The following is a 12,855-nucleotide window of genomic DNA, read 5'->3' as shown; positions in this document are numbered from 1 at the left end:
TCGATATATGAACCCCAAGCACTGGTGTATCCTTCCACAGCATGTTTACGTGGTGCCTCTTTGGCTCTTGCTGTGCCTGTGCATGTTCAGAGCTTCCTCTGGAGCTTTTGTACTCTCCCCTCTCCCCAGCTGTGACCCAACTCCTTAGCCTGGCACTTGGGCCATGGATGGGAAAATGAGAACTCGGAACTTTTCAAAATTTTCTTTGCTGTTTCTGATGACCTACAGCACCCAAAAAGATCCATGGAGGGCAAGAGGCACAATCAGGGCTGCTGGCTGCTTTCTGTGCTAAGGTGCCAATGCCTGAGAGAAAACACAATGAACGTGTTTAGGCTGGGCACTCCCACACTCCGTCAGGGCCTGGGGCTCAGCTCAAGGCTTGGGAGGTTTTGCTGGCAAGCCTGTGACTGTAAAACAAACCAGTGTGTTCTGGAGCCATATCCAGCATCAGGCCATGGAATCACGGGAAAACTGTGGAGCACTCTGCTCCTACCCAAATGGACATGGCTACAAACTGCATTTACAAGCTCCTCTCAAGCTCAGGGTCAATATTTAGAATCAATGGCTATGATGAGGATCTTGTCAGTAAACAGGGATCCTGAAGTATTTACAAGCATTTCTGTGACATTTCCATCCCTAAACATATTTGCTGTCAATATTTTCTTTTTTATGAAAATTTTTATTCTCTACTACACATTCTCTTATGACACGTTTCCATACTGAAGAATAAGAAGATATATTAAAGTAAGGATGCAGCTGAAAGCCACTGCCTTAAAATGGTACTTTTATTCTACTAGTAAATGCACTAACACTGAGGTGTTTCAAACCTGAAACTGCCTCAATTGACAATCAGGAAAAAGAAGGGTCACCTCAGAAGAAAATTTAGTTTTGTAAGAAACTACACAGAGCCAACTGCAGTATTCAATGTGTCAGTTACCTCTAAATAACTGACAGTACATTTAAATTTAAGACATTAAATTAATAAGAAAACACTTGTTTTTATTAGTGATGAAACAAGTCACCCCTAAGCACAGGGGTTTATTCTCAGTGCTCCACATACCTTTTTTTGAGCAGCTTCCTTCTTCTTCTTGTCTTCTTTTCTCTTTTTCCTTTCTTCCATCAACTGTTCTTCCTCTTCTTGCACTAAATCCCTGAACCACACAGTTTGTAATTAACTCTCCCAAAATATAATCTGTACACACTTAGATTCATTTTAGAACAATTATTTCACAGTGACACAAAAGGAACTGGGGAATTTTGCTTCTAATTGGATCCTATTTCTACAGGGACTGTCACTGTCAGTGCAAGCCACCAGTGACAGGACTTCAAGCACAGATGTGGTGTCAAGCTACATGTAAGGAGCTCTTTCTTCCAAAGCTTACAATGAAGACTTAAACTTGAATTTGGTTCAAAAGCCAGCAAATTCAGATGTTATTTAATCTCTCCCTGAACTGGTGTGACTGAGCTCTGGCACATCCCAGCCTGGAGAGTTCCCACACACAGCCTAAGCCACACACACCCTGTGCATCTGCACCAGCTCCCTCATCCCAAACCACCTCTGCCAGGAAACACCCAAGTGTGGGCAAGGGCAGACCACAGCTGGCAGCAGCAGGGCCATTTCAGAGCTCCCTAACAGAGAAACAAAACCGTAACTTGTCAAAAGTGAAACCAAAACTTCATACGTTAATTAATGCCACTTGATACACAGTTATTTCATGCTCAAACCAAGGCTGAGCAGGAACACTACTGTCCAGTTCACTCTGTTTAGAAACAGACTTCAAAAGCTTTTTGGAGAAGAACAACTAAAAATGTCACTGAGGGGCAGTGACTACATGGTTTGCTTCTGCCTGGAAACACTGAGCTGGCTCCTTTTTAACCCCAAACTATCCATAAACCTCCAGTTTTAAATAATATAGTTTGGTATCTGTCAGAAGCAATGTAAATTGAATGTATTAAACCACAAGATAGTCCACAGGTACTAAAACTTTCATTACTTTTTTAGATATATAAACAACCAGTTCATTCTACTTTTAACTCAACTCAAGTCCCTTTCAAAGCAAGTGCAGGCATCAGCTTTGGTTTTGAGTTTTCTTTTTCAATTTTTTTCAATCCACACGTGAGTTGCCCAGTTCCACTACTGCACATTCATATAAGTTCCTCACTTTTTAATGAGACAAACAGGAGCACTCTGAGCACTGCCTCTTGTGCAGGTGGTGCCACTGTAAGTGATGCTGAACAGCAGCTCCTCAGACCTTTCTGGTACCCAGCAGCAGCTTATCCTCAGCCTTCTGCATAATCCCACCATTCCTTTGGGAGAGGTGAGTTCCACATTACTACTGCCCATTTCAGTTCTACCTTTAAACTCTAAAACTGTTATTTTGCCCTGTTCTGAGGTTCTCCAGTGAGATGGTGAAGGTGGTTCTCCTGCTGGTAAGCCCAATGCCCCAATAACAATATGCTGAAAATCCAGTGGCTGTTTGTACCTGCAGGGCAACCACCAACAGCAATCACTGTTCATACCCTGCAGAGATACTGGTTCTCACTGCAAACCCCACTGCATCCTCTAACTCTTTCCCCAGTGCTCCCTTTGGTTGGAATAACACAGCTTTACTGTACATCCAGGGTTCCTTTTCTCCTCTGCCACTCTCATCACCACCTCCTGCTGCAGGTGTGAACAGCAGCAGAGCTGCTCTGACAATGAGCACTGAAACCATCCCTGTGTTCTTTCCACTCCACCCCACCTGCAGTCACTGCTACAGACACACCCTTACTCTGAGAAGCTTCCACGACCAAATTCTGGCTTTTAAGATCTTCTAATAACAGAAAGCAAGCATTAGTTACCTCTTTTAAGAAAGAATGGCTTCTGACGTGCTAAGGAATGCAAAATAATTACCCAAAAGTGTTATTTCTGAGACCCCTCTGTGCACTGCCAGAGGAATCACAACCCATGAAACACAATGTGGCTATTTTGCATTTTATCACAGCTTCATCAGCTGGCTGCAAGATTCACCGAGGACGGTCCCACTGCAAAAGTAATCTTGCATTTACAATTAGGTCTCAAAAATGATTTCATGGACAACTAAGAGGTCAGACATCTAACTATAGAAACAATTCCAGCTGGCCAGTTTCATTTAGAGCAATCCCTTGGTCCTGTGCAAATCTGAGGTAATGATTAACCTGCAGTGACATCCGTGCACTACAAAGGTGCCACTTCAGTCAGTTTTGCCCCTCGCTGTCACACCCTGAGAATTTGTAACCACAGGGATGTTGGTGATACTGACCCTCAGTTTGGTTAATTTGGGACCGTCCAAATTTTAACAGGCAATTTGAACTGGAGAACAGTACCAGGTCTGGAATCAGTACAGAGGAAACAGCTTCTACAGATCCCAGCTCCTTCTTGACACGATACCCAGTTCATGCACAGCTCCTTCCATTCAGAGCAGAACCACTGGTTTGCTCCTTGGCAACTCAGTACTGGGCTGGGCCTCACCTCTGCCTGCCTGCTGGGGCTACAGCTGAGTTACAAGATCTATAATAACCTGAGCAGAGTACTAGGAGTTAAGACAGCCACCAGCACTTGTTTTGTATAACAAATTTCAGTCTGTCACATGCCAAAACTGCATTAACTGAAAAATCATTCTGCTTTTAGAAGAAAGCTGTAGCACGTTCAAGAGCAAGCAGAATGCAAAGTAGTATTTTCACAGGAAAAAAAAAAAAACCCTCATCAATCCTGCTACAGTTAAATCAACACAATTACATTTCATTTTGGGAAGACAGATGCTAACAACTAACACACCAATATCTCTGGAATATTCTACCACAGCATCACTGTGGTTTTTTTCACACAGGATCAACAGAATTCCTAAATTCTGAAACTGTGTTCATTCAATTTTTATCTTTTTAAGACAAACAGATTTTAGATTACAAAGCTAGCTTAGGAGACATAAACCCCCCATGATTAGGATCAGGACTTTAGGTATTCCCTAGATAAAAATCATCCACCTATAGTTAAGTTTTTAAGAGTATTAATTACCACTGTAACATAAAATCACAGTGACTAAAGAGCAAAACTAACCCAACTGGTACATCTAAGTACCAGTTAAAGTACAAAGACAGCAAAGCCCTTCCTGTCCCTGCCCTTCCCTGAAAACTTAACCCTTCAAGTAAGACAGACCTATACACCATCCTCATACACAAACTTAAACCTGAGACAACAATTCACGTTTCCCTATTAAGCCATCAGTCTCACACAGAACACGTGAATTTCCATTTCTGACAGCTGGAAGCATGAGTCTCTTTTATCCTTCCCAACACACAGATCCATGGCCCTCTCACCAGACAGCAAATGATGGGATTGATGCCTCTGATTCCAACCTCCATAAGAACACATAACAAACAAGCTCCATTTCTAATGCTGCTCCTTAAGGAACACAAGTGGAATGTAGTATTTCCCATTTATCACCTCGGACTAACAGCTCCCTGTTCCTGTGGACAAACCAGCAGCAGCTCCATGGTCCTTTACAGCATGGAACAGGAACCACCGCAGCAATCCCGTCTCGTGGTATCAACACAAAGCCAGAAAATTAACAAGTTCCTTTGCCGGGCTTTTCCTTACACCTGGGAAACTTAATGCATTGCCCTTGTGTGGCCAAAGTGTTTGGAGCAGCACACTGGTCCATCAGCTGGCCAAGGAAAAGCAAGGACCAAGCATTCTGACTGATAACATGAATATATAAACAGGTCTCTATGATTTCCCCTATCACACATCCAACTTCCTCCAAAACACACACACAGGCAACATCCTTCTCCTCCTGTGTAATGGGATTAGCTTGCTCAAGGTTAAACGGCCTTAGCAGAAATGCAAACCATATTTTTCAATTTAGATCAAGTGAAAATAAAACATCCCAGCCGTAGGAAATCAACATCGGAGACAGAACAAAGGCCTCTAGTTTCAACAGCTTAACTTGAAAGGTGCTTTATTTTCAAGTGAGACAAAATGAAAATGGATCTTGATCTCAGGAGGGACTGCACATTTGATAGCTCTGAAGATGGGCAAGGAGAAGCTGCTGTTATCTGCATAAATTTAAGCAGACCGAGGGTCAGATAAATATTTACCATTATTTATTTAACAGTAAATTTTTGTTCCAATTGTGTACTCCAGCACACTTCTTCGTTGTATAAGAGGGGAAAAAAACCAACAAACTACTAAAATGCTTTCCTCAATTAAGCTAAAACCAACTTTTTAGTCTTCTAAGACAGGTTATCAAGACAGTACAAGGCATTTTATTTTTGTACGGCCTTATTTGTTATGTGGCTTCTGAAGTGGAAAAAGCTGTCATGCTCAAACTGCAAACATTTCAGGTAATATTTATATCAAAACATGCTTCACTTATTACTTTAATTCTTGAAAAAAAGAGTTCTATTAATCTTTAATTTCTAAAGCTCCAGCTTGGCATCGTAAAAATACCTGGGCTGAAATAGACATATTTAACCTTTATTCTTAATGTTGCAGAAGAGCAAAATCAAGTTCATCCATATTTCCCCTGGCAGACAGGCTGAGGAGGCAGTAATTAATGTTTGTGTCGCTGTGCTATCTTTGCTGTTACAATATATCAAAGGGCAACATGTTTTGCCACAATAAAATCAAAATTCTATTACCGCACTGAGGAAATGCTGGTATGAGAATTGTGAGTCCCCATTCCTGGAGGGATTAACAGAGGTAGGGATGTGGCACTCGGGGACACGGTGAGTGGTGGCCTGGGCAGTGCTGGGGTCGGTTGGCTCAGGACCCTGCAGGAATGTTCTGACCCAAAGCCCCAGAGCCCCAGGAAGAGCAGGGAACACCCCAGGGCAGCCACACTCGCTGGGCTTCCAAGCCACGGCCAGAGCCAGCTCTCCCCACGCTGCAGGAGCAGCAGCCCCACCCTGCCCAGGGCTTTGCAGGCCCAGCAGCCCCTCCAGCCCTGCCCCCGAGCCCACGGACCCACACTGTCCCAGCAGGCACAGCTGGCATCGCCCCCATCCCAACAAACTTCTGGGAGTCTTGAGGCTGCAAAGGGATTCTCCCAAAGGTATCCTGGCCTGCTGGGTGTCCTCTGAAGCACCTCACACACAGCATCGGCGGCTGGTGCCACCACGATGGCCCTCCAGGCTGGAGACATGGTCCCAGCAGCACTGGGCAGGGGGGCACCCGAGGGAACCTCTGCCATGGACAAGGGAGCCCAGTTAAACCACGAGGCAGCCTCCAGAGGCACTGGGTTGCCAGCTGAAGGCAAAAAATAACAATGGATTTTTACCTTTTGTCCATATACTACTGGAGCAAACATACAAATAAGAATTGGAAGTGATTATACACAGCAGCTTCTGAAACTAATGTAAAATCTCCAGAGATGGACATTTTTTTTTTTTTTGGAAAATAATAAACAAATAAATCCTTTCCACCATTTGCTCTTCTTCCAGTTATAAATTAACTTGCAGTGCTACAGGTGGAACACTGCCAGGTAGCTACAGGTAAGTATCAGGGACTGAAAGACCTTTAACAATTCTGCAAAGATAGCACCACATGTTCAACCTACAGCTGACCATCTACACAGACTATCAAATGTTGCTGTGACTGATAAATCTTCTGTATTTTGACCTACAAGTTCCTTCATCTTTCAATTTTCTGAAATGACACAAATACATAAAATTCCCAATCAAAGTGATTTCTCAGGTTCTGTAAAAACCAACAGCTAGCTTTCCTACTCACCAGCATTCTACAACCATCAATTATAAAATGTGTATTTTGATTAAAAGGGATCCTACAATTCCTTTATCAATGCCATCCACAAAACAGCACACTACACCAAAGGAGCATGTGGAGTTTATGGAATAGACACCAGTACTTTGAAGTTAACAAAAAAATCCCAACAAACCCTGCCAGTGCCTCAGATGGAAATGCTCTGGCACCTGAACCCACCCAGCGTGTTCCTCAGAGCACAGAGAGCCTCAAGCAGTGAGAACAAAACAAACCCACTCATTTCCAGACGTGTGTGTATGGGTTCTTTCCAGCTATTAACAGGGAGGAGAGGTGCTGCCAAGCTAAAAACTGGAAAAAATACTTGAATGAATAATTAATTAGTAAATGTGTATCAGCTACTTTCTTTTGCGCTTTTAAATACCTCAGTCTTTAAATTATCACCCTAAAAGTGAAGTGATAGAACTACCTACCATGTCTGCCACTACCAATTATGTGGAATCCACTCAGCTTTCCCATTTTCCCAATACAGAAGCTAGCTCATCAGAATGACGTTCCCAAATACAAGGACTACAAATGGACCATAATTCTGAAATATTTGTGTTAGTTGTGCCCTCAAGTTTCATCCAAGATGTTTGCTGCCACATAAGCAGACAAAAGACAGATCTCTTTCCCAAGAAGTTTATCATCCAACTACACAAGACTCCAGCAGCAGCCATAAACAATCCCTATCTTCCTGTAACAAATGAGGAACCGAAGAAGGCAGATTAAACTGCTCCTCCACAATCAACTGCTCAAGTCCAGCATCAACTCTGCCCTGCTCCAGGATGCTGCAGTGTCACTGCTGCAGAGGAGCACTGCTCTGCACAAGGGCTGCTGTGAGACTGAAACAGCAAAGGCACCTTATGGAGACCACCTGGCAATCACGTACAACCTCAAAAGGTGTCTGTGGAGGAGAAAGGGATGTGTAATTTTACCCAAGTATCTGTAAAGGTCTTGAAAGCATGAATAGAATGTTTTCTATGCAATAAACTCTTCCCATTTCACAGCAGACATCTCTCCATAAGAAGTTTATCAGGAAAAAGATCCATCCCCAGAAACCCAACAGAAAATCAAGTGCTTACACATCAACAGAAACAACTACATTTTCCCCTGGTTTTATAAGTCTCTACCACTGGGCCAGCTCTATGTTTTCCCTGCAGCAGATAAGAAAAATACCATGGAAATATGGTGGTTATTATAACATGAAAGCATAAAAATCAAGTGTACAGTAGTAGCTTTGCAGAATACATAGATGAAATCTAGAGGTGAGAAGTTTGCTCTCCCAAAACATGGCCAGTCTGCAACCACAGTGGGCAGAATCAGAGGTGAATGGAAGCTGTGGAGACTCTTCCCTATGGTTTGCATGCTTGTGAAGCAACAGTCAAACCCCTGGGTTTGGGAAAATAATTGTCAATATATTTCAGATATTTACCTTCTCTCAGTTCCACATAAATGAGGCAGGAAAGCCCTGTTTACCAAACAGAATTGAGAAGTTATTGCTTAAATCAGAAGAACTTAATGGTGACTTTTAGCAGTCCTGATTTTAACCAAATTTAACTCTTAAATTTCCCCAGTTAACACCAGACAGCTCTTGTTGTGGCCGATCAGGTGACATTTAACTCGTAACATGATGCCACAATAGAGTGTGCAATGGATTTATCTGAACCACTGTCGCAAGTCATGCAAGCTTATTTTTGAGACCAGGAATATTTGCACAGCACCAGGCATGTATGAATTTTAGAGAGAACACAGACCAAATGAGGATTCTTTTCCAAAAGGCCAGACAGCCCAAATGCTAATCCTGAGCGTAAAACAGGAATCCAACTGGATGAGCAAGCTGCACTAAAAGCTGTAATACTTATCCTATCACAAATCTACAGTCTAGGCCAGCCAATATTCCCAGTAAGATTAAAAAGTGTATTTGCTACCCATTAATTTATAAGCATAAACTCCAGAAGTGACTTCAGAACACACACAAAGCAAAGCCAATGTCCCGTGGAGCTCACAGTCTATATCCACACTGTGAAATCTGAGATTAACATAAACTCTGGCACAGGTCTATGTACCTTCCCAGGAAAGGATATTTGCTCTTTTACAGTTCGGCTAGGTCACTGCAAATTTAATAAGACTGTAAATAATGACACTGGAGGAAGAATGAGGGCTATCTGCTGAGTTCTACCCCAGTAAAACAATTAATCAGGTCTATCCAGCGCAGGCATGCCACGGTTTATCAGCTGTGTGCTCACACAACAAGAGCTCCCTGGCTAAACATAAACCAGCTGGGGCATTAATGTGAACTTCAAACCAGTTCTGGATCTTTAAAATGAATAAAACACACTCCTCTATGTCAGAGAGACATAGGGACCCATTCCATAGCAGAATTTACTCTCCAAGCACTGAATTTTGGAAGTTCTGTAGTTTTTTTTCACTACTTCTCACTCTCAGCACTGCCTACCAGCATAACAAGATCTCTGCTAAGGTCATAAAAATGTGAAGATCTCCTGACTAAGACTGGCACCAAGTACTGCTCTGAACTTAGCACTCTGTCACTCTATAATAGAGTTCTGAAATCACTTCTGGCATCACGAATGCTGCGTGTCCCTGAACGCTGATGGGTTAACAGCAACGTGCCAAAGGTATCTTAAATATTCCCATGTATCCCAATTATTCCCTGTATTTCAACAACAACATGGAAAAAATCATTCATGCTTAAGTATAATGCCAAACAAAAAAAAAGAAGACACGTACTGAGAGCAGGGGAAAGCAAAGCAGTTTTCACAGTACACTCATAGCTCAGCCTGGAAGTTGGAGACTGCTCAGGCACAGAAAAGAAGGAAAAAAGCAGGGTACCAAACCTGAGATTCTATCAGCTATACTCAGGGTTTGGACACATTTCAAATGGCCCCAGTAGAAATCCCTTTTAACAGATCACTAGCAAAAGGCCTTTAAAGCTCTAACTGAAAAAGAACCCAAAAAGGAAGCAGGACAAAAGTTGAAAACAAAGAATGTAACCAATAGAGCTGATCCTTGTAAGAAAGTCACCTGACTAAAAACAAACGGTACAGAAGAAACAAACTTAAATATAAAAGCGATACATGTTACTGGCACAGAATCCTTAGTTCAACATGACTCTGAACCCCCGAGCTCATTCTGTTAAGTTCTCCTTTTAAAAACTACATGCGAACAGGAAATTCACCAGCTAACTCTTCATGGCAAAAGAGGCAAAGAGCCAGTAGTTACATGGCAACACGCAGTTTATTCGAGTTCTTGCCACAACTGTCTTGCCTCCCAATAATATACTTGGCTGAAGTGTACAAAAAAACCCCAAACCCTTCATTCATTTTTTAGTTATTGTTAGGTACTACAACTTAGTGCAGAAAAGTTATTTTTCTCTTCAAAAACCTCCCCTATTAAAAAAAAAACTATTAAACAAGTGAAGTTGTTACACCCAAAAAAACCCAAACAGCTGAAAAGGTGTTTATTCTACAGAATTAACTAAACTTGCAGACATTTCTCCACGAAATTGAGAACGTTTTCAAATTCAGAGGGTTTTTTATCCTTACAATTAACAAGAGATTAAAGCTCCCGATAAAGCCCACAACTATTCCTAGCCCTAGGCCACCTTTCCATCTAAACTGTGGGAGGGAATTTAAATGAGTCTCTTACCTGCTTAGTTTTCTTTCGACTTCTTTGGTAGCTTTAGCTTCCAATTCTCTGGAACAGAAAGTGGTATTGGTTTCCATGTCAACAGCAATGCAGCACGAAAATAAAGCTGGTGCGGGTCGGGATGCACAGGGAGCTCCAGGTGGGGCTGGTCATGAGCGAACGGGGAGAGCACGGATGGCCCCGGGACCCGTCGGTGTGTGTCCCCGGGGACACGGCGGCTTGTGGCCCCAAAGACGGCGAGGGGAGCGGCCAAGACCTGCATCTGCCACCTCCGTGTGCCCCAACATCACCTCTGTGTACCTCAGCACCATCCCTGTGCCCTCCCTGTACCCCAACACCTGCCCCTCCTGCGCGCCCTATCTGCATCCCAACACCCATCCCTGCGCGCCCCAGCACCATCCCTGTACACTACCTGCGCCCAACACCCATGCCCGTGCGCCCTCCTTGCACTTCACCGTTTCAAGGACTTTAAGGAAAACAATTCTGCTGCATCACTTCAGCCCGCGAATGAGCTTCGAGCGCAGCACCGGGACCCTCCGTGCCGCACCGGCGGCCGCAAGCGCTGCCGGCCCCGCAGGAGCGAACTCCGAGCTTGGGAGGGCACGGCTCGGCCCGGGGCGGGGGGAACGGGACGCATCGCTCCGGGGGCGCGCCGCGACCCCACCGGGCGGCCCCTCCGCCGGCGCCGCTCCCGCGGGGAGCCCGATCCCATCCGCTGCGGTTCCGCGGGGCTCCCCCGCCGCCCGGCCCTTCCCCCGCCCGGCCCGGCCCGGCGCCGCCCGCCCTCCCCGGTACCTCATGTATGTAAAGTGCTCGGAGTCCGTCCCGGAGGCTGCGGCGCGGGCCCGGCGCGGCCGGCGGCTCTACGCGGGCTGAGCCCGGCGCTGCGGAGCGGGAGGGCCCGGCAGCTGCAGCCGCAGCTCCGCCGCCATTTCCTGCCGCCGCCGCCCGCCCGCCCCGCGCGCAGGAAGCGAACCCGCCCCGGCCGCGCTTCCGGGGCGCCCGGCGCGGAGGGAGCGGGGCCGGCAGCGCGGGGGCCTCGGGCCGGGGTCACAGAGTCTTCACTTCGCCTCGGGCTGTGTCAGGGGGGTTTGGGTTGGAGATCAGGGAAAGGCTCTTCCCCCAGAGGGTGCTGGACACTGCCCAGGCTCCCCAGGGAATGGGCACGGCTCCAAGGGTGCCAGAGCTGCAGAAGCGTTTGGACAGCGCTGCCAGGGATGCCCAGGGTGGGATTGTTGGGGTGTCCTCTGCACAGCCAGGAGTTGGACTGGATGATCCCTGTGAGTGCCTTCCACTCAGGAGGTTCTGTGATCAAGGTTGGAAGAGACCTTTAAGATTATCCAATCCAACCCTCCACCAGCACTGCCACCATAACCCCTAAACGTCAAAACCACATCACACAGTGCCAGATCAGATGTCTCTCAAACACTCCCAGGGATGGAGTCTCCACCACCTCCCTGGGCGGCCCCTTCCAAAGCCTGACCACCTGAAAAGTGAAAAAAAATTTCTCATCCCTAATCTGAACCTCCCGTGTCTCATTTTAAGGCCATTTCCTCTTGTTCCCACGACTGCAGCATGGTAGAAGAGATGGGCCCCACCTCACTATGCTCTCCTGGTTGGGGAGTTGTGGGGAGCAATGAGGCCCCACACACCAACGTAGTTATCCCGATCACACACAGGAATTCCAGGCACTGTCTCATTAAGCACGATGCAGGGCAAAGCACAGATGGACACAACATCCATTTCCATGCGTGTTTTCCCTGTGTGGGGCAGTGCTCCCAGGGTGCTGCTGCTGTGCCAGCTCTATGCCAAGCTTGGGGCACCAATAACTGGCAGATAAAAGGTGTTAGAGTGTAAATAACCACATACACATTTCTCTTAACCTTTTGCTGACTCTTTTGGGTTGAGGGAGGGAATAGAAAAGTCCCCAGCACTGGCAAACCTGCTGAGAGATCGATGTATGTGAACATGGAGCTTAATCCAAACCACACCAAGATACTTCAAATACAGAAAATGAAGAGTGAGGAGTATATGAGCCACACTCTGTTACTGGACTTGGCTTCAGTAACAATATCCCAGATATTAGAAAAATCAAACCAGTCAAAGGACTGAACAGGACAATGGGTGAGAATTGAGAGCAGTATTGTCAGGGATGAGCAAAGCTGAAAGGGGACAAGAATTCCCAGTAAATAGTTCTGCATCTGACAAGCACTCCCAACCAAGGTTTTGTTGGCATAGGGAAGTTCTCGCCCTCTCTTTGCCTGCAGTTGCACATTGTCACCAGCATTTTCCAGCCTAGTTTCACTTGGCCTTTGCCATTCTTACCAATGCTGGTGAGAAAAGGAATGCTGTTTGATTCCTCTGTGAGATAAACGGATGCCCTGGGTACATGAGCCATTGTCCCTGGAAAT

General features: G+C 45.5%; 1 protein-coding gene across 3 annotated transcripts in view; it reads right to left on the bottom strand.

Moving 5' to 3' along the window:
- The window catches only part of TNRC6A (trinucleotide repeat containing adaptor 6A), a 44,659-nt gene extending 33,279 nt beyond the window's left edge, over positions 1-11,380 (bottom strand). For 2 of the 3 annotated variants that reach the window (XM_082292433.1, XM_082292432.1), the window contains exons 1-3: positions 11,240-11,380; positions 10,445-10,492; positions 1,061-1,151 (exon numbers count right to left, since the gene is read on the bottom strand). In XM_082292433.1, the coding sequence (XP_082148559.1) occupies positions 1,061-1,151; positions 10,445-10,492; positions 11,240-11,244 (144 nt within the window). In that variant the 5' untranslated portion in view covers positions 11,245-11,380. Of the gene's footprint in view, positions 1-1,060; positions 1,152-8,210; positions 8,247-10,444; positions 10,493-11,239 lie in introns of all 3 variants that reach the window. The other variant, XM_082292431.1, reaches the window with a different exon arrangement.
- Between the last annotated feature and the right edge of the window lie 1,475 nt (positions 11,381-12,855).

This window comes from Coloeus monedula (assembly GCF_965178545.1).
Source record: "Coloeus monedula genome assembly, chromosome: 16".
In the NCBI taxonomy this organism is placed as follows: domain Eukaryota; kingdom Metazoa; phylum Chordata; class Aves; order Passeriformes; family Corvidae; genus Coloeus; species Coloeus monedula.
This window is presented reverse-complemented; position numbering and strand designations above follow the sequence as displayed.